Source organism: Cucurbita moschata, unplaced genomic scaffold, assembly GCF_002738365.1.
Source record: "Cucurbita moschata cultivar Rifu unplaced genomic scaffold, Cmos_1.0 Cmo_Scf00066, whole genome shotgun sequence".
Lineage (NCBI taxonomy): Eukaryota > Viridiplantae > Streptophyta > Magnoliopsida > Cucurbitales > Cucurbitaceae > Cucurbita > Cucurbita moschata.
The window spans coordinates 305,254-327,545 of NW_019268582.1; the positions used below are offsets into that span (position 1 = coordinate 305,254).

A 22,292-nucleotide genomic window follows, 5' to 3' on the forward strand; every position below is an offset into this window, starting at 1 on the left:
GACTATGTTAAGGAGAGCTTCGAGAAGAGAGCCTGAAGGTGAAAAGTCTCAATAACTCGAAAACTTTTGACCAATAGAGATAACAAACTTTTGACCAAGCTGTAATTACGAACAACACTTGAAAGATCAACTTACTTGTAATAATTATATTACTGAACACACTTTGTCTGACCGTACATAAGAGTGCAACTATAGATACAAATAGAAAAAAATTATATTTAATTTGAAGGGTTAATTAGTATTTAATATATTAAATATAAATAGAGAAAAAAAATATTTAATTTGAAATGTTTAAATTAAAATTTAATAAATATTATATTAATTATAAAAGAAAATTTATATTTATTGTATTTGATATTTAATATGTTAGATATATTAAATAAAATTATATATTTAAAATTTGAATTAAAGATATTTATGATATTTAAATATGATATAAAGAAGATTATATCATAATATATTAAATATTTAAATATATTATTTAGCAAAGATTTTACCAAAATTTCTACAAGTTTCGTACGACCCTCGGTTTGAACCAAAATACATTTTACATTTTCTACAATTTTCTTTAAAACTCTACTTCTTCAATCCCTCCGGTGATTATTTTTCAAGAGGCTTCCACAAGCTTTGACTTTGTATTCGAGTCATAGCATGAAAGATCGGGTAAAAAAACTTCTACACTGTTGGAATATATCAAGGAGATCTTGTTAAAAAACTTGTACATTGTTGGAATATATCAAGGAGGCTTAGAAGCTACAATTTCCACATGGATAAAGTTCTTGCTCTCCTATTAGATGTTCTCTTTTATTTCTTAATAAAATCAAATTGGTTCTCAATGCGTCCGCTTTAAGAATGAAGAGACTATCTCCAAGATTAGATCTTATCTCATGTTTTTAGGATACTCGAGACTAGCTCCATGAGGCTAATCCAATCTTTGAGTGGACTCAGGTCTAGATCTTTGATCATCATTGACGATTTTGGGGTGCACGGTCTACTAAAAACATATTGATCTAGGTCAAAACCGCTCTAGCTCTAGTATCATAATCTTCAATCAGATAGTTCATGCATGCTTGTTAGGAAGATATTCCTATCAATCACCTGATGCAGCTAGGTGGCTTAACGCGAACTTTTGCCTCCAAACTACTCTATTCTAACTCATTGGTCATCTTTAGGTGCTAAGGAGGTCTATTGGGTTTCTAAGGTAACTAGGTGACTTAAAGCAAACTTTTGACTTCATGGTACTCTGTTCTAATTCTTTGAGTCTTCTTAGTCTTGGAGCACTAGAGTCAAGACCCTCTGACAGCCGCTCACGATCTTAAGGTGCTTAGTCTACTAGAGGTGTCCTGACCTAGATCATCATCCAGGCATCTTGACTCTACACATTAGTCCTAGCTCTGTGCATATAAACACGCTCTACAAGGAGAACATGCAATCAATCACCTAGAGCTAAATATACTATATCATGCATTCATACAAGTTCAATGGGGAGATAATGTAACGACCCTAAATTTTCACATATCTAGAGTCGCCACTAACGTCTCATGCTCATCTCTAGTGCTGAATATAAATCTGAATGCTCATCTTTATTAGCGGAAAATTTTAAAACTTCAGAATACGTTCAAACATTAGAAAACACTGCCGGACTTACGTGCTTCAAACATCATGCTGGAGTTCAAAAAAGATAAAAATAATTACAAATTAAATAATTTAAATGAATGAAATGCAAACGCCCTATCCTAACCAAGACTAGAATTTTAAATATGCAACTATTCTATGCACGCGCCACAATCTCTGATCACGATCCCACCGTCAACCGTACATGGGAGCCTTACCTTTAACTGAAAAACAATATGGCACACGCCCTGAGTATTTAGAAGAAATACTCCGTAACTGACCCCACTATAGGGGCCATGCTAATGCAAACACATGCAATCATGAATTAGGGACCTATCTCTAATCATCTTTGGGGTGGCCTCCAGTCTCGGACAAATTGGATGTGTAGTACTTCCCTACACACGACTCACGCGTGCGAGTGTGAATCCCCAGGGTGCTCGCACACCCCCTGGATCCTCTGGTCAAGCTAATCTGTAGCCACGTCCGGGGTCAGCGAAACCCCATAGTATCATGCGCCTCATGAACACCCTCATCTGTGTGCTTTCGCACCTGTGCGCATTTGCGCTCATCATATGATGCGCGTCCGCACTCATCATCTCTAGGGGAAGTAGCCCTATGCTTATGAACATACAATATGCATGAGGTCCCTCTAAATCCATCATAATGTCTCTTTTGACACAATCCTCTAGTCTCATCTCTTTGTTACTCTAGGTAACACATACTCGTAGATATTTATATTAATATCATTTTCACGCTCTTAGGGTTGTGTCCTATGTCGATCTAACGACATGATGCAATATGACACTCATCATCATATAACATGCTCAATATGGAAAACATCATCATATTAAGGTAAACGTCATGCAATCATCATACTCATCATATTGCCACAAAGTGCATCAAACATATCAAGTACGTCATTCATCAAAATATATATATATACTGCACACATCATCATAACTCATACAATTTTTAGTCTATCCTATAGTAAGGCCACTTACTTGGTTGGCCTTGGCCGAAGTACTCCCTAAATAGTTAAACGTAATCTTCCGTTCCGTGAGAGCTGCTTCCTACGTTGCCGGGGTTTGTTTCCTATCACACCGTTCACCACTTTTCGTTAGTATTTCACAATCAATTTACTTATAATTCAATAAATGTGAAATACGGCTCTAAAACGGCCTCAGATACCTTAATTGGGGCCGAAAATAGATCCGAGAGGGTCGAAACAGTGGAAACCGAGCTGAAAATAGGTGAGGTGAGCCGAGCCGAACAGCCGCTGGGAGCCGCCGGAGCGTCACCGGAGGGAGCTCGAGCCGTTTACGCCGAGCCAAGCCGAGGGACCGCCTGCACCGTTGTGTGACACATGGCAGCAGCAGAGTGAGCTACGTCGTGCGGTAGCTCGGGTCGAAGCAGGGGTCGCAGTCCGGTTCGGGTCGTGGCCTAGGTCGCGGGTTGCGGAAGGCTACTGGGCCAAGACTAATCGTTGGGCCTCAGCTTACTAGGCTGGGCCGCAAGTGTTTGGGTTGCAGGCCGGCTCGATTGGACCGTAGGTCTGGTCTCGGGTTGGTTCAACTGAGCCGTAGCTTTTTGGCTGGTTTGAGGTTTGGGCCGCTGTAGCCGAAGGCAGAGGCCGAGGGAAAGAATGGGCTGGCTCTCTCGGGTTTTGGGTTCGGGTTGACCTGGATCCGTGGATCTCGTCTTCCTTATCCGACTTCGGCCGATTTTCCGGCGAGTTTTCTCTCTCCTTCCCGCGGCATTTCTGTTGCCGATTTCGATCCTCTTTCTTCCTTTTCCTCTTTATTTTTCATCCTTCTTTCTTTTCTGGGAGTTTTGCGGCTTAAAAATTTCTAAAACCACATATCTAAAAAAATTAGGAAAACCCAATTTTTCGACCTCGGTTACCGACGACGGCGCTTACGAAAAAGTACAAAATGCACCTTGAGTTATTGTGCTTTCGTTAGGGATCCTTCTCGTGGTGGTAACTGATCATTTGGTGTCAGTTTTCGGGTAGTTTGAGGGCTCGTCGGAGAAACTGGAAACTCGCCGACGTTTATCTAAAATCTCTCTCTCTCTCGTATTTTCTTTCTTTTCTCCCTTTGCAGGTATTCTGATAGGTGTTGGGAGTCGTGGGCTGAAGGCTGGGCGTGGTGTGGCCGTCGTTTCGTGTGGGGTTCGCGAAACTCGACGATCGCCTGAAAACTCGCGAGTTTTCCAGCGAATGAGTTTTTTTTTTTCGTTTTCTTTTTCTTTCCCTTTTTTTTTTTCTTTCCCGGGTCGTTACAGATAACATCCATCAATCGCCCAGAGCACAAATTACAATATCTCATGCTCCATTCTAACATGGAAAAAAATATTAAAATTAACATGCATCTTAAATTCTCATCTTAGGGGCATTTCGGTAAATATGTATAACATACCTAGCATTTTTCATCTAAAATGCCCTTATGAGGTCCTAAACATGCATATTCTAACCACCTAAGGTAAAATATGCTCCCATACTAACACATCCTAGCTATCCCTAGAAGTATTACTTGAGAAAAATTCAAATGGCTAATTACATATGTGATGTGTGCCTTCTTGAACTAACTTTTCCGCATATTATGAGCTCCAAATTTTATGAGGTTTCGCTCGAAGGCTCTAATTCAAGCCATAATAAGGCCAATATCAAAATCAGAGCGAAAAACAGTCGAACAGAGGTCAAAATCTATTCAAAACTGGTCTAAACTACATAACTTATCATTCTTGATGATCGTCGAAACTCTAACTTCTAATCCTATCCTCTTCCGAGTTTCTTCATCAAAGTTCTACAAAATCCCCTAAAAAAACAACATATTAAAATTTCAAAGCCTAATTCCTCAAATTTCTTGGATCTAGAGAAAAATCGAGAACAAAAACTCGAAAGTCATTCCTCTTGTTCTTCCTCGATTTTTTTATGGATTTGAGTGATTCAAACACTTGGATTAGTTCTCCCAAAATCACTTAGTATTTTGTATTAAGGATCTTTGGCCAAATTTCGATCCCAAGCTGCCGTTTGGAATGAATATCAGTTTCTCTCTTAAAATCCTAACTGATTTAAACCAAAACATCTCAATCATGTGACTATGAACTCAAGGAAGATGGATTTCATCTATTGTTAGATGGTTACAAATTTTGGGTGGATAATAAATTAGAGTAAGGGTATTTGGTTAATATACTTCAAGACTTTTTTATTTCATTAATGTACTGTTACATTTACACTTTGGCTAATTATAGTCATAAAGTATGAAAATTACAATTTTTAGAATGTCTTAGGCAAGGTTAAGAGTTTTCTTATATTATTTGTTAAATGATTCGAATCTAAAACAAGTGTTCTTGCCTTAGATATTTGATAAAGATAATCTGAATCTTCCTAATCATTTCCCATGAGCTGATTCCTTATCACTAATCATTTCCCTTTTCATTCTTTGTGTTCTTCTTTCGTTTTCTGAGGACTCTTACAAACTTCTCATTAAGAAATAGGGGTCGAATGGATCCTTTTACCCCTTAGATTGACTTTGATCGTTTTTCCTAATTTTTATATTTTTATATTTTTCTTGAGTTTTTGTATACTTAAGTATTTCTCTCTTTTACATCATCTTAAAATTTAGTCTCTATGTTCTTCAATAAAATTTTGGAAGTTTGAACTTAAAAGGAAAAATCAGAAAATTAATTCTGGACCTAATGCTTGTTGCATATCACGAGCATGGATACATCTCCAAACACGTACTTAGATATGATACACACTCATTTCTTTCTATTAGTTCTCAATAATGTGAGCATGCGCTATCTCATAATTAAGTCTAGGGTTACATATACGAGCTCTCCTAATAGGTTCATATGTGCATGTGTGAACAATATACAAAGAAATACTATGCTACCAACCCAACCCAGAAAAAAAATTGAGTCTAAGGAATAGTTACAAAAAAATCAAGTCCCATCATGAATCATGATTACATCTTCTAACCCTATCAGTGGAGTTATTTCTAAGTATTTTTAAATATTCGGACCACGTTTACCATTCACTTCGGTAAAGCTCAAGAGATCATTACTTTCATCACCGCGGTGGAACAAGGGCACGACATTCAAGAAAACATAGTAAACATGCATAAATTTCAAAATGTAAGCTCTGTAAATCCTTTATTGTTTTGATGTCAATAAAACGTAAACTAGAAACTTGACAAGTTAGTAAAAAGTCAACGAACTGAACTATGAAGCAGAAGTAGCATTGCAATTCAAGAGTGTATCAACCAACCTTCCATGGGAAATCAAAGGTAATCAATCAATCCCTTGTATAATCAAATACCTAATGTTAATTAATCACTCGATCTCACTCATGAATCCAATTAGAGAAAACGTTGAAGGAACACTTTTATCTCATCAATGTAGGGAGATCGAGTAGGAATTACATGACCAGAGTCGTGTTCGATTATCACAGAACAACCTGCATCAAAACAAGAAGCAAGGTCTCTGCTCATTTTGTTCGCGATCTGCCTATCATTTCCCTGATCACTACCAAATATGTGAAGTGAGGGGCAGCTGATCACTCCATGCTCCAACTCCGGTATTTGAAGAGGAAACCCCGAACACAACACTGCAAATCGAACGTCTACCGCACCCTTTACACTCATTTTTCTCGAACAAACTGCAGCAGTCATTGCTGCTCCTTGTGAAAACCCCAAGATCCCATCAAATGGTCCTTTCTCAGAAAATACAGTCTTCAAATACGCCAATGATTCTTCAAATCCATCAGTTTGTTTCTGGTACTGGAGCGGATCAAATAGGGCATCTGCAACTTCCCATTTTGTTTCACTCCTTTCACCTGTATTGTCCTCTGCTATTAACCAAGCAAACTTCTTCTTGCAATGCTCTACTGGTGGAGGACAATTTGGTTGTACCGAAGAAGTCACACAAGTTTCCCGGTCTCGGGGATGGTAAATAAACGACAACTCATGAGGTGCATCAACATACACAAATTCCACCATGGTTTTGAGTTTCTTGGCCAATGATGCCGTTCTTCCTTTAAAGCTTGAAGCATTCTGTCTAAATCCATGCAAACATAGGACTCTCAATTTTCTTGGTGACCTACAAACCTAAATAAGAGTTTCAGTTACAACTAAATTAGAGGAAGAACACAGATTGGACCTCCAACCTCTTAGGCTCACAACAGCAGGGTAACCAAGTTCTTTTAAAGTTGGACTTTAAATTGCTAAATATCAGTAATATAATTTGATGGAAAACAAAACATGAACACCACATAGAGGATTTGTTGGTAAACACTTCATGGGATCTAAGTATTTTTGAGATCAAGGAGTTGAGGGGACAATATTAAGAATTAACACAGACCTTACCATTACTCCAAGGAAGTTGCTGGGAACCAATTTCGTGATCACTTTGCTGTGAAACTATTTCCAACTTTGTGCTCTGGAATTGTGAAATCGGCCCGCCATCCTTGCCGTTCTTCCGGCAAAGCTCACAAACATAAAGGGTGTTCTTCTTCTGAGCCGTGATAACAGGAAGCAGAAGCAGGATTTCACAAATCACAAGAAAGCTAAATGTGATCAGAAATAAGATAATAAGGAGATACGAAAAGTGAATCTTTGAATTCATGCTGTTGCTAAGAAATCACTAAATAATAGAACAGCAGGCCAGATATGATTGAGTGCAAAGACATTACTATTATAGCAGACCTGGCAATTATCACACACCAAAACAAGCATTCGACAATATTTACACCGACAGCGAGAAGAATAATCATCAAAGGGATCTCCACAACTAAGGCAGGTTCCTATGATATCTTCCGTTGAGCTCCCAACTGATATCCTATAAGATACAACCACAGAACAGAATAGTAAGAATATTTCAGCTCAAATAAAAACATCATTCATTTCTCCAGTTTCCCATAATGCTGCAGTCACCAATTCCTCTTAGAATATTTGATGATTTCAAAAGTTTCAAGAAATCTACTTTATGAACCAAATTATGTTCATAAAATTGTTTGGTCAATACTTGAATGAATATATATCATATCGGACGTCTTCATCTTTTGAATATTGTCTAAACTTATAGGATGCTGAGAGCGTTAGATATTTCACCTGTGATCAAACACAAAATTTTTTCCTGAAAAGAATCCACCATAGGGAAATTGTTCCAAATAACGTTGTATTCCACCATATAACTGCAATGAAAAGCACACCATCACCAATGTATAAATCACTCCGATACAAATAATGATTACACCATGAACTTGCCAAGACTGAGCTTAAATTTTTTTTTTTTCTTTTTTTTTCTTTTTTTTTTTTTTTTTTTTTTTTTTTTTTTTTTTTTTTTTTTTGAGGAAACGAAACTTATGATTGATTAGTGAAACGAGTTAAATGTTTAGAGATTAGATAAAAAAAGAAATTAGCCTATCATTCATAAGTTAACATCCATACACCCGAAAGTTGGAAAAGTATGTCCATGAATATGTATGTGAAAGATATAAATCAAGAAAATTTTCATACGATTGCACCTGAAAGACATTCTGAAATTCAGATCCTTTTGACTTAATATATGCTGAAGCCATCTCACACCTGATTCCGCCAGTGCAATACCTATTAGATAGGGAGAGGATGAAATTTAGACCATAACGTACTATTCTGAAACCTGCCACTTGAGCTACTATATAAGCCATTAACAAATCTAATCTATAACCACAAGCATTAACAAACAAGGCTAATACGAAGACGTGTTGTATAAGGACAAACTATGATACCAATTCAAATCTTAGACGCTTACAAATTGGAATGCACAGACACAAGCAATATCCAAATTTGATTAGCAACAGCTGGAAATTGTAGTTCTGACCTTGAAAATAAAAATCTAGCAGTTTTGACTCGACAACACGCACATACTCGCATCCAATTATGCAGACAAAGGAATATAAGGGTCAAACCAAATTTCCAAAGTACCCATCATCCAAAAAAATCAACAGATAAACCACTGTAATAGGTGCTACAACTTTTGGAGATAGGTCATGAACAATAAGAAAAAGGCATTATGATATGGAACTCAAAGTTCGAGATAGCTAACTGACATAAGAATTTGTTTCCCTCGCAACTTTTCAGAATTATCATCAATCCAACATGACAAATCACTATACTGCCTAATTTCTGGATCCAGTGTTTCAATGTTTGGTGTTTTGAACTTCCCAACTCTAGTCTCATATAAATTCCTTGCATCCAAAAGAACAACGTCTTTGCTATGTATCCGCTTCTTTTCATCTGAAAGTAGCCCTGCAAAGCAGATGATGGTTAATCAAAAGAACTTTATATCCAATTACCTCTGCCCCTGCAATGCATAAACTTATCACTGTTGTTATAAGACAGTAAAGTACCAAATAAAGCAGAAGAGAAGAATTATCTGACCAGCCCTCTCGAGAACAGAATGAAATTCAGCAGCAGAGAGATGGGTTCCAGCTTCTGTAATTTCAGGTAACTTCAATAGAGGATTTGAACGAAGGGTGACCAACTCCTGTGAAATATGCAAGTTTCGACAATAAAGTTGCTCAAACTTGTCAGCAAAAAAAGTGCTCAAAATTGAAAGGAAGGTACATTTCTTTTACTTGGACAACTCGAACTGACAGAGAAGTGAATCCACATTCTCTCGCCACAACGTCATTCATGGGTTGGTGACACGATGCAAGTTTGAAATCAGTCCCATCAAACAAGCTATTCAAGTTCATTACAGCAATATGACTCTTCAACGAGCATAACTTCCCACAAACCTAATTGGGAGATAGAAACAAGTTTAAATTGAAAATACCGAATCAGAGCAACGAAATGAGCAAATAGAGAAAAGGAAAAGGAATTAGGAAGTTAAAAGACACATACAGTAACGTTGACGCCCTGAGAAGCGAGGCGGACACGGCCGACAAGGCCGAGGGAGATGCAATTGGATTTGTAGAAGGAAACAAGGTCATCGAGGTCGGGAATTTGGGCGTATTTGTAGTACAAAAGGACGCCAAATTGGTGGTCATCGTCTTCGCCGTTGGCCATTGCAAGCGGCAGAGATCCGAGGAATTGTGAGGAGAAATCGGGACGGGCCCCCTCGACGTCGCCGGAAGAGGGCTTAGAGAGTAAGAAAACCCTGAGATTTTGGGACAGTCTAGGGCATTGGTTAAGATCACGTCATTGCAGTAATTTTTTTTTTAAAGTAATTAATTTTAATTAAATTTTGAATTTCATGTATTTTCGTTATTATATCTAATATAAATTATTTTAATATTTAATATATCAAATATAATAAATATATTTTTCATTTTTATATTTATATTTAGTGTATTAAATACAAACATCTTTAACAAGGGTGGTCATATTGAGTCCGCTACAAAAACTATTCTCATTCATGCAACTCAAAAGCCCAAAATGGTTCTTCCAAGGTCACCGAGCAATTTTTGTGAAGGAGCTGCGACGAAATTTCGACTCCAAATGGATTTCGACTTTATTTCTGTAACTCTCTCTCAAAAATCTCTAAACCTTCTTTTCTCTCTTTTTTTCTTTTCTTTCTTTGGCTATTAGTCATCTCATCGGGGCTAATTCATACCCCTAATTAGGTAATGGGTCAAAATGACCGTTTTACCCCCTCGGATTTGACTTTGACTAAAATATTCAATTTTTCACTATTTTCTTTTATATTTTTCTTGATCTTCTGAAATTTTTCTTTTCTATCTCATCTCCAAATTTGATCTCTAAGATTCTCAATAAAATCTCGAAAAGTTTGAATTTAAAGGAAAAAATTGAGTTTTTAATTTCTCTTTGAAGCTCGGGTGTTACAGTTTGGGAGTCGTATGATTGTAGTGGGACCTTAGATACGTGTCACCAACTCTCCTATGTAAACTAATTAGGATTAAGAAAACAACATCATTAATCTTTGAAATATAACAATTATATTAAAAAAATATGCATAATTATGTTTAATCTATGGTGTTATTTTAATATAAATAACACAATTTATGCACATACAACATGCATAATTAAATTAAAACGGTCTAAATTAACGGTCATATTTGGCATATTTTAAGAGATCTAAAACTATTTAAATCCAAAACATATATTGGTTTTCATGATCTTTTCCTATTTGAATATCCACGAGAAAAAAAAATTAGGGTTTGAAAACTCTAATGTCAACCTTTTGTTCCTAAAACTATGTATAATATGGTGTCGTGGTGTAGCTAATTATCCCATCAGCATTAATATATTAAAGGCTTTTGGTTCACTCAAATCCATGTTTACAATATAAACAATATCGTAGCTGAATATATATTTTATTTAAATCATATTTAAATAAAATATCAAAATGTATATTCAATCAATTTCCATCTACTCAAATTTTAAATGCATATTTTATATTATTATGATATAAAAATATTTGGAGTATATTAGTTATAGAATTAATTTTTTTTTTCCTTTCGATTTGGTTAGTAGTATATTTTCTTCAAGTTAGTTGGTAGGTTGTATCATATTTAAACGTTGTGAACATTAATAAAGATCGCATTTTGATCCCATTTCTATTTCTCATTTTTAACATGGTATCATAGCACCAAACTGGTGTTCTTAAATATCAAAATTTTCTTTACGGCAAAATCAGTCAAATCCAGCTTCAAAACTTCAGATGTTGATTTAACACATCCTTATTACATTCATCACTTTGATTCCGGATATTCAATTGTTCCAATCAAATTAAATGGGACAAATTATCGAGAGTAAATCAATGATGCATGCTCTTATTTTCAAAAAGAAAATTGGCATTATTGATGACACAATTGAAAACCATCTCAAGATGCAAATTCAAAAGAATTTGAACTCTGGAATCAATGCAACTGTATGACATTATCTTAGTTAACTTCTTCAGTTGAAGCAGATATCGATGAAGGTATTATTCACGCCAAGACAGCTCATCAAGTGTGGGTTGATCTTCACAATCAATTCTCACAAAAGAATGCTCCAGCAATTTTTTAGATACAAAAATTGACAGTAATGATATAACAGGGAACTATGGCACTGTCAACGTATTTCACCAAGGTTAAAGCACTCTGGGATGAATGGAAAGCACACCACACACCATTTACATGTAGTCAACGCCAAATACATGTTGATCAATGCGAATAAGACAACATATTCAAATTCACCAAGTACAAATTATGTAAACACTGCAATAGAAGTGGTCATACAATTGATGAGTGATGAATCCTTAAGTTTCATTTTAAATTTTGTGATACAATGGGACATACAGAAGATCGATGTCGACAGAAAAATAATTATGGAATAGTAGTACAAGTCAATCAACGCAACAATTGTGGATATCGATCATTTGCAAATATGGTTGATGTTTCTCAGCTGAATACAGAAGAATAGTCACCTAATTTCATTTCAAATTTTTCTTTAGAGCAATTACAACAAATAGCACGAGCCTTATATGCACTCAATCATCGTTCTTCTAGTAATTATGGCAGATACATCAATGTTTTAGGTTTGTTTCTAGTATTTGCATTATCCATTAACTTTGTTAGTTCTAATTCATGGATTCTCGATAGTCGAGCTATGATGTCCCACATTGGTTGGGGAGGAGAACAAAACACCATTTATAAGGGTATGGAAACCTTAGGAAAGAGTGCCAGCAAGGATGCTGGCCCCCAAAGAGGGGTGGATTGTGATGTCCCACATTGGTTGGGGAGGAGAACAAAACATTCTTATAAGGGTATGAAAACCTTCCCCTAGCAGAGGTTTTAAAGCCTTGAGGGGAAGCCCAAAGAGGACAATATCTGTTAGCGGTGGATGTGGGCCGTTATAGGAGCTATGGATCATATAATATTCGAAGCTTTTGTTATGACTGAACCAAATGCTGCAATCATTTCTACAATAAATTTGCGTAATGGAGGGACAACACATGTGTCACATACTGGCAATGCTTCCTTTAATCATGACCTTAAATTAAACAATGTTGACTTAAAATGTTGTGTAACCTTCTATCCTGATTCTTGTGTTATGTAGGACTTGACTACGGGGATAAACAATTCAGAGGTCTCTATCATATTTCTTCATCTCCAATCAAATCCTTAGCTCATCAAGTATCTCAGTCATCTAATTTGTGACATTTACGCCTAGGTCATCCTTCATTTTCTGGTTTTAAATTTCTAGCTGATCAATTTCATCTTAATAATGCTACTTTTTCTCATAACTGTAGTATTTGTTCGTTAGCAAAACAAACTAAGTTGTCTTTTTCAAGAAGCTCAATAACAACACATTTTGTCTTCGATCTGTTACATTGTGATGTTTAAGGATTTCATAAAATTCCTACCCATTCTAGTTTGCGTTTTTTTCTCACTATTGCTGATGATTTTATTCGATGTACTTGGATTTTTATTATGCAACATAAATCAGAAGTACATCATTTGTTAATGAACTTTGTTAAATTTGTTCAAACTCAATTTCATACTACTATCAAGATAGTATGATTAGAGAATAGGATTGAATTCCTATCTTTACAACCATTTTTTACTTCTTGTGGCATTGAATTTCAGTGCACTTGTATTTATACTCCACAACAAAATGGAGTCGTAAAACGTAAGCATCATCATATCCTAAATGTAACTAGGTCTCTTCTCTTTCCGTCACAGGTTCCACTTAATTTTTAGGGAGAGTGCATTTTAACTGTCGTTTATCTCATAAATAGAACATCATCACCATTGTTAACTAACCAGACACCCTTTGAAGCACTCTACAAATGACCACCTACATTTCATTATCTTAAAGTTTTTTTTTTGTTGTAAATGTTATGCAACTGTAGTACATCCTAAGCAAAAATTTGAACCTCAGGCAATTCCTTGTGTTTTCGTAGGATATCTTTGTGGTCACAAAGATTACAAGTTGTATGACATGCAATCTCACAAATTCTTTATCAGCCATGATGTTAAATTTTGTGAAGATGATTTTTCTTTTTCATCAGTTTCACAAACTTTGACATTAGCTCATTCGATTTCCATTTTACCACTTCATGATTCATCCTACGAAAACATCTATTTTCCTCCTATTTCGTCATCTCCTCCACCTTCTATTCTTTCTCCAGATTCACTCACTAATTATAATTCTATCCCACCTGATACATCAGTTCCACTCCGACATTCTACTCATTCCAAACAGCCTTCAGCTTGGCATAATGATTATGAGATGTCTTTGCAGCCAATCATTTAACCTCTACCTTAAGTACCAACAATGGCACCAGGTATCCCCTTCATCATTACCTTTCGTTCTCTAGAACCTAAAACCTATGATGAGGCAGTTGGCGATTCATTATGGCAGCAGACTATGAATGTTAAAATTGTAGCTTTGGAACATAATCATACTTGGTCTCTCATTTCTCTACCACCTGACCATAAAACTATTGGCTGTCGTTCGGTGTACAAGATTAAATACAACTCTAATGGTTTTGTTGAACGTTATAAAGCTCGGCTGGTAGCAAAGAAATACACTCAGGTTGAAGGTATTGATTATTAAGAGACATTTTCTCCTACAACAAAACTTACTACACTTTGTTGCTTATTCACTATTGCTGCCTGAAAATGGTTCACTCATCAGTTGGATGTTCAAAATGCATTTCTCCATGGTAATCTAGACGAGGAAGTCTACATGTCTTTACCACCAGGTTTTCGCCAGCAGGGAGAGAATACAATATGTTGGCTACATAAATCTCTTTATTGGTTAAAACAGGCTTCTCGCAATTGGTTCTCCATATTTTCTACCACTATACAAAATGTAGGCTACACTCAAGCCAAAGCAATTACTCTTTATTTACTAAGAGTAGAAGTACTTATTCATTGCAGTTCTTATCTATGTTGATGATATTCCATTGACAGGCAATGATCACAAAGAAATTCAACATCTCAAGACTAGTTTACTCAAGAAATTTCTTATCAAAGATTTAAAGAATTTGAAATATTTACTAGGCATTGAATTTTCTTGATCTAGAAAATGAATTTTTATGTCTCAAAGGAAGTATGTTTTAGACATTCTTCAAGACACATGTCTTATAGGAGCACGTCTAGAAAAATTTCCTATGGAGCAAAATCTGAAACTTTCTTTAACATAAGGAGAGAAGTTGAATGACCCAAGTAAATACAGACGGTTGATTGATAGATTAATATATTTAACTGTTACTAGGCCTGACATAGTGTATTCAGTTTGTATGCTTAGTCAATTTATGTATGAACCAAGAAAACCACATTGGGAGGCAACTTTTCAAGTTTTGAGATACATCAAAGGTACTCTGGTTAAGGACTTCTACTACCATCTGAAAACAACTTGAGATTACAAGCATATAACGATTCTGACTAGGGTAGTTGTCGAACTTTCAGACGGGTTATTTCTAGCTTCTGCATTTTCTTGAGAAATTCAATTATTTCTTGGAAGTCTAAAAAGCAAACCAATGTGTCCAAATCATCAGCAGAAGTTGAGTATCGAACTATGCCAGATATTTGTTTAGAGTTAACTTGGCTGAGATACAATCTTCAAGACTTGAAAGTTCTGCTATCTGAACCAGCATTGTTGTATTGTGATAATCAAGCAACATTACTGTAACGCCCCGTTATATATAATAATAATAATAATAGTAAAATAAAATAATAAAATAAGGAAGAAGAAAAAAACTGACCACCTCTTCTTTATTCTCTCCACCCCTCCCCTACCATACCTATCTCATCCAGCATCAATAATTCTACAAACAAAACATCCCCTACAATACCTCTCTCATCCAGCATTAATAATTCTACAAACAAAACAGAAAAGAAAAAAAAGATTTTCTGGTAAGAAGGAAGGCAGGAGAGATGAGAGATGGTTAGGCAGATAATGGAAGAGAGATGTCATTTGAAAAGATTAGTAGTCAAATTTACCTTTTCCTTTTTATTGTATGAAATTATATTAATCGTTGTAATTATTTAGATATAAATGCCTAGGTTGAAAATATATCAAAACTCATTGCCCATGGATGAAGAAAAACCATTTCAACATAAAAAAACAACAAAAACTAGAGCAAATATATAATAATGCGCATAAGTGCGAATGCACACAGATGAGGGTGTTCATGAGGCGCATGACACTATGGGGTTCCGCTGACCTCCAGACGTCGCTACAGATTAGCTTGACCAGAGGGTCCAGGGGGTGTGCGAGTGCCCTAGGGATTCATACTCGCACGTGTAAGTTGTGTGTAGGGAAGTACTACACATCCAATTTGTCCGAGACTGGAGGCCACCCCTAAGATGATTAGAGATAGGTCCCTAAATCATGATTGCATGTATTTGCATTTTCATGGCCCCTATAGTGGGGCCACTTACTGAGTATTCTTTGAAATACTCAGGCTGTGTGCCACATCATTTTTTCAGGTAAAGGCAAGGTGCACTTGTACGGAGGACGGCGACATCGCGAGCAGAGACCGTGGCACGTGCATAGGGTAGACTCATATTTAAATTCTTAGTTTTAAGTTAGAATAGGTTGTTTTACATTCCATTGTTTTAAATTATTTTGTATTTGTTTTTATTTTCTCTAAATTTTAGTATTTTGTATTTAAACACGTAAGACCATGACTGCGTTTTCCAGAGAAGAAGTTGTTTTAAACGTTTTTGAAGTTTACATTATAAATGATGTTCATGTAAGAATTATATTTCCGCTTTATTGATGAGCATGAAACGTTAGTGATGACTCTAGATATGTGGAAATTTAGGGTCGTTACAGTTGGTATCAGAGCTCTAGATTTTAGATTCTATAGACTAGCCTACAATGTAGGCTTGGCACGTTCTATGGTTCCAATGTCGATGCCCCATCACCGTCAGGTACGCCTTGCACAAGATAAGAAAAAAGAAATGTTTTCAAACTCGCATGCATTTTTATGTTAATGTTACTGAAATTGTTGTGATATTTCACGTATTTATTTAAGAGCATGATGTGATGTAAGAATTCGAATTTTTATTTTATTTATTTTAGATTTTATTTTTGCTGCCAAAATGAAAAGATATTATGCTAAAAAGATGTTATTTCTAACAAGGAAGTTACTACGGAAGAGTCATAAAGATCTTTTATATTCCCATATACAACTCTCCTCCTTCCTTGGAAACAACTTTTGCTCTCCAAACATTTAGGGTTTTCGAGGGTGTCTGAGAGTACAGGAAAAACCAAGAGTGTTAGAAGGGAAAAGCGTGTGGTTGGTTCGTGGGTTTTCGAGGAGTTCTCGGAATCGATTAGCATTGCCGTTTCGGAGAAAGAAATTGGGTGGAAGTAAGCATCGACGTCGAGATCACTGCGTTAAAGAACGTAGGCCACCGGAACTGAAGGAGGAAGACGCCACGTCACCGTCATCGGAAGTGGGTAGACTGTGTCGTCATCGGCAACGGCAGCGGCGCACCTTCGTTTAGGGTTATCAAGGTCTTCCGGGTAAGGAAGACGAAAGATTCGGGTCGGGCTACTTCGTCTCTAGCCTAGTCCATAGACGAACACGGGCTGCGCTCATTCCGGCCCAATACGAGCCCAACAAACGCGTGCATTGCTTTGCACGCGTATCCCGTGGCAACTCAGCTCGGCTTGACGTGTACCGTGGCTCGGCTCCGTCAAATCCCGCAGATCGGCTTGGCGGCTTAGTTGGTCGGCTTGGTGACTCGATATCACTATAATATATCGATTCCAAGGTTTTCGCCCCTTTCAAAACTGTTTCTGCCCTCAGTTTTACCATCCGAGGTCAGTATGGTCCCTAAACGTTAAAGATAGCTTAGGTTGGGGGTTTATTTTGATAAATAGCATGAGGTTTAGCTAGGGTACCTTATGAAAGGTTATAAATTTTTATGTGGTTATCATAGGACATATTTAACCGCTGGGATTCGCTCATTGTGAGTGACTTCAACCAAGACCATCGAGGTAAGTGACCTTACTGTTGGAGTTAGCTTTCTACGTGTTGTATGATGGTGCGTGCCCTGTGGCCCCTGCATGCACCATATTTTATGTGATATGATTATGTGATGTATAGATTGTGTTGACCGTAGATTGTGTATGTTATGTGATGTATGGAATTGTGTTGACTGTTGACTGTTTATGTTATGTCATGAATGAGATGTTAGTATTATATGCCATGAATATGTTGATTGATGCCATAGATACACGTATAATTATCGAGTCATGTCATGAGATGTTTATGCAACTGGAATGTTTATGTAATATGCCATGTAATGTAAGTCATGTGAGATGCCATGTGATGTAAGAAACGTAAATGCGATGTTAGCACTGCTTATGTAATGCCATGTTAGAAATCATGTTAGAAATGTTAAGGGACCTCATGCATATATGTATGTCACGTGCATCGGGATTCTTCCCCTTTATGTTACGAAAGAATGAAATACGATATTTATGTTCGCCATGATATCATGCGGGCCTTTTTCTGTTCTGTGGTGTCCGACTACGTGTAACACGTTGTGTCCGACCAAGTCAGGCCCAGGGGGTATGCTTATGAGCCCGCCTGGTGGGTTCATGTACACGTACATGGGCCATGTGTGAAGGAGTACCACACATCCAACCCAACCCAGAATAGAAAAGCGCCCAAGGCCATGAAAAGTTTATGAAAAGTTAGGTCCCGCTCATATGTTGCATGTGTTTGCATTCCTAACCCCAACAATAGGGTGACTTACTGAGTATTTCATAAAATACTCAAGCCACATGCTACCTACATTTTTCAGGTAAAGACAAGGCGCCAATGTACGGTTGACGGCGAAGCTGAGGCCACCATGGAAGTTGGAGATGGGATATTTTTAGGAGTTTACTTTAATTAGACTGTTTTAAGTTATAGCATTGAGTATTGTTTTATTTGGATTTATTTTGAATTCAGTATTGAAGGTTTATTTTTGGAGTTTAGGTTTTGTTTTGGATTCATGAATATTTATGAAAGACCCTTTCAAGGTTATTTATGATGAGTTTTCGCTTAATGAGATAAGTATGCATGGGTGACGTCACTAATTAGGTTAAAGAAAATTAGGGGCGTTACATGTGATGTGTTGCATGCTGAGTGATTTTGTTTGCAATATGATGTGAACTTAGTAGATGTGATGTATAGCATAATTTCATAGGTAATGAGCCTTAGACTTAAGAGATGCTATCTTGATTTCTAGAACCATGCTGCCTAAACCATACGAAAGAGTAAAACGAGGAAGGGGATGACCTCCTATTAGAAATAGAGGACGAGGTGAGGCTGAAGAGAGCCCACCTCGAGAGGGATCAGAGACAGGGTTTGAATTAGAACCCTTATTGTATGTATGGTTGGCAAGCAGCCCTGAGAGGGTAGACGTAGTAACTAAGGATAAAATAAGGAATGACCAAGCAATAGTAGCCGACCCAACCCTAAGCGTAGTCCTAATAGTGGTAAAGATGACCGACTTTGACGTAGTACTAGGCATGGATTGACTAGCTGCAAACCATGCTATTATAGAATGTCGCAAAAAAAAAAAGTGATATTCTCACCACTGGTGTGACCTAGATTTAAATTTAAAGGCACAAGTATCGGGACTACCTCAAAGGTAGTCTCGATGATGAAAGCAAAGAGACTAGTCCAACAAGGCAGTTGGACTATATTAGCATGTGCCGTAGACGTAAGAGGAAAAGAAAAGACCCTAGAAAACGTGTCCATCGTAGATGAGTTCCCAAATGTGTATCCGGATGACCTACCTGGAATACCCCCTTCCCGAGCAGTCGACTTCGTCATCGAACTCGAGCCAGGAACTGGACCTATTTCTAAAGCACCCTATCGCATGGCGCTAGCAGAGTTGAAGGAACATAAGGCGCAATTACAAGACTTACGGGATAAATGATTCATTCGACCTAGCATATTCCCCTAGGCTGCGCCAGTGTTGTTTGTTCAGAAGAAAGATGGATCGATGCGTTTGTGCATCGATTATAGAGAGTTATATAAGAGAACCATAAAGAACAAATACCCTCTACCTAGAATAGAAGACTTATTCAATCAACTAAGAGAAGCAATGATATTTTCTGAGATAGATTTGTTGTCGGATTACCATTAAATAAAGAGTAAAGAAAAAGACGCACCAAAGATAGCATTTAGGACAAGATATGATCGCTATAAGTTCGTGGTATGTCATTTGGCCTCACCAATGCTCCAGCTGTGTTAACGGAGTTAATGAACCGAGTGTTCAAGGACTGTCTAGACACTTTTGTGATCGTGCTCATTGATGACATCCTAGTGTACTCAAAAACATACTTGGAACACCAAGAACAACTCTGAAAAGTCCTAGCCACCCTAAGAGAGAACAAGTTGTATGCCAAGTTCTCAAAGTGTGAATTTTGGTTACGATAAGTCTCTTTCCTAGGATACGTGGCGACATAGGATGGAGTATCCGTAGATCCTACTAAAGTCAAAGCGGTCACAAAGTAGGAACGCCCAACTTCGGTAACATCAGTACAGAGTTTCTGCGGACTAACGAGATACTATCGAAAGTTCGTGTAGAACTTCGCTAGAATAGCCTCGCCTTTGACACAGTTAACGAGAAAATGGGTACCATTTATATGAAATGATGCTTGTGAGACAAGCTTTCAAAACCTAAAAGAGAGATTGGTAACCGTCCCGGTACACACGGTACCCGAGATCTCAGAAGAGTACGTAATCTATAGTGACGCCTTTAAAGAATGGACTAGGATGTGTGTTAATGCAACACAGTAAAGTTGTTGCATACGCGTCCTGTCAACTAAAAGAATACGAAGATAATTACCCTACCCATGACCTGGAGTTGACCGCTGTAGTGTTCACGCTGAAAATTTGGTGACACTACCTGTATGGAGAGAAAATTCAAAGTTTAACCAACCATAAGATTTTAAATATTTCTTCACCCAGAAAGAGTCAAATATGACACAGAGAAGGTGGTTAGAATTGGTGAAGGACTCGATGTAGATATCCAGTACCACCCTAGAAAAGTAAATGTGGTTGCAGACGTCTTGAGTAGAAAGGCGGCCCACTCTTCGGCCCTCATTACAAGGGAAGTAAGGGTAAAAGAGAACTCGAGCGAGCCAACATAGCTGTAGCGATCGAGAGAGTCATAGCATAGCTGGCCCGAGTCACAATGGAACCTACGCCAGAGAATTATTACCTCCCAACGAGAGGATCCAAGCCTACAGAAAGTCCTGGGCAAGCTAGACAAAAGTCCTAGGCCAGCTAGACAAAAGTCCAGTAGACAGGTTCTCGAAGTCCTCCGATAAGGACTATTGTATCAGGGACGCCTATGTGTCCCAGAGGAGTTAAGGAAAGAGATACTAACGGAAGCTCACAACTCACCATTTGCCATGCACCCAGGAGGTACTAAAATGTACCAAGATTTTAAAACAACAATTCTGGGGGAAAAGCATGAAGAGGGACGTGGCCGAGTTTGTAAGCAAGTGCTTAGTTTGTCAACAAGTGAAAGCTCCCAGATAAAAGGCGGCGAGGTTGTTGCAGCCCCTAAGCATACTAGAGTGGAAGTGGGAAAACATAGCAATGGACTTCATAGTAGGATTACCCAAAACGCTTAAAGGCTATACTAATGATTGGGTAGTTGTCGATAAGTTGACCCAGTCGGCACACTTCCTACTTGGGAAAGCTATATATACAGTTGACAATTGGGCAAAGCTATATGTGAAAGAAATAGTAAGACTACATGGAGTCCCAGTATCTATAGTGTCGGATCGGGATCCACGCTTTTCGTCAGCGTTCTAGCTCAGACTTTAAAAAGCGTTGGGTACCCGCCTCGACTTTAGTACCGCCTTTCACCCCTAAACAGATGGACAAACGGAGCGTTTAAACCAAATTCTAGAGGACATGTTACGCGCTTGCATACTAGATTTTAAGGGAAGTTAGGATTCCAAACTCCATCGGATGGAATTCTCGTATAATAACAGCTTCCAAGCAACTATTGGAATGACACCGTTTGAGGCCCGATACGAAAAACGATGTAGGCCCCACTATACTGGGACGAAGTAGGCGAGAGAGAGTTAGTAGGACCCGAGCTGGTTCGACTCACCAATGAGGCTGTCTAGAAAATTCGAGCAAGGATGCGTATCGCTCAAAGTAGATAGAAAAGCTACGCCGATATAATGCGTAGAAGCCTAGAGTTTGAGATAGGGGACCCAGTATTCCTCAAGGTGGCACGTATGAAAGATGTGTTAAGATTCAGACGTAAGGGCAAGTTAAGTTCTAAATTCATTGGACCATTCGAGATCCTAGAGCGAGTTGGTCTAGTAGCGTATAAGTTAGCCCTACCTCTAGCCCACTTAGGAGTACGTGACGCATTTCATGTGTCGATTCTGAGGAATACATTACGGACCCTATCCATGTAATAGACTATGAACCACTCCAACTCAATGAAGATCTGAGTTACGAGGAAAAACCAATAAGAATCTTAACAAGAGAAGTAAAATTGTTATGCGACAGAAACATTGCGTTCATTAAGGTGTTGGGGCAAAATCACCATAGCGAGGAAGCCACGTGGGAGAGTGAGGATGAAATAAGAGAAAAATACCTCGAGCTAGTACAAGAGTTTGAGACTTTCGAGGACGAAAGTTCTTTTTAAGGGTAGATAATGTAACAACCCAACAAAAAAAAAAAAAAAATAATAA

General features: G+C 37.6%; 1 protein-coding gene across 3 annotated transcripts; it reads right to left on the minus strand.

Annotated features, from left to right (window-relative positions):
• Positions 1 to 5,814: 5,814 nt before the first annotated feature.
• On the minus strand, positions 5,815 to 9,788 carry LOC111437801 (rhodanese-like domain-containing protein 6). Of its 3 annotated transcripts, none has more exons than XM_023075872.1 (9): positions 9,501 to 9,788; positions 9,233 to 9,394; positions 9,036 to 9,141; positions 8,705 to 8,903; positions 8,141 to 8,222; positions 7,725 to 7,807; positions 7,320 to 7,452; positions 6,976 to 7,125; positions 5,815 to 6,722 (listed from the first exon to the last, which is right to left on the minus strand). In XM_023075872.1, exons 1-9 carry the CDS (start codon positions 9,663 to 9,665, stop codon positions 5,976 to 5,978), a joined length of 1,827 nt encoding a protein of 608 aa, XP_022931640.1. In that variant the 5' UTR covers positions 9,666 to 9,788; the 3' UTR covers positions 5,815 to 5,975. The 3 variants fall into 3 exon arrangements, with proteins under 3 accessions (XP_022931640.1, XP_022931639.1, XP_022931641.1); XM_023075871.1 differs by having other exon boundaries at positions 6,976 to 7,128; positions 9,501 to 9,787; XM_023075873.1 differs by having other exon boundaries at positions 6,976 to 7,128; positions 9,222 to 9,394; positions 9,501 to 9,615.
• Between the last annotated feature and the right edge of the window lie 12,504 nt (positions 9,789 to 22,292).

Coding starts and splice junctions, on each gene's coding strand:
- LOC111437801 (XM_023075871.1), bottom strand. CDS start 9,665: ATGGCCAACGGCGAAGACGATGACCACCAATTTGGCGTCCTTTTGTAC. Junction 9,395..9,500: donor CTCAGGGCGTCAACGTTACT/GTATGTGTCTTT, acceptor TCTCCCAATTAG/GTTTGTGGGAAGTTATGCTC. Junction 7,808..8,140: donor AATTTCAGAATGTCTTTCAG/GTGCAATCGTAT, acceptor TTTTCATTGCAG/TTATATGGTGGAATACAACG.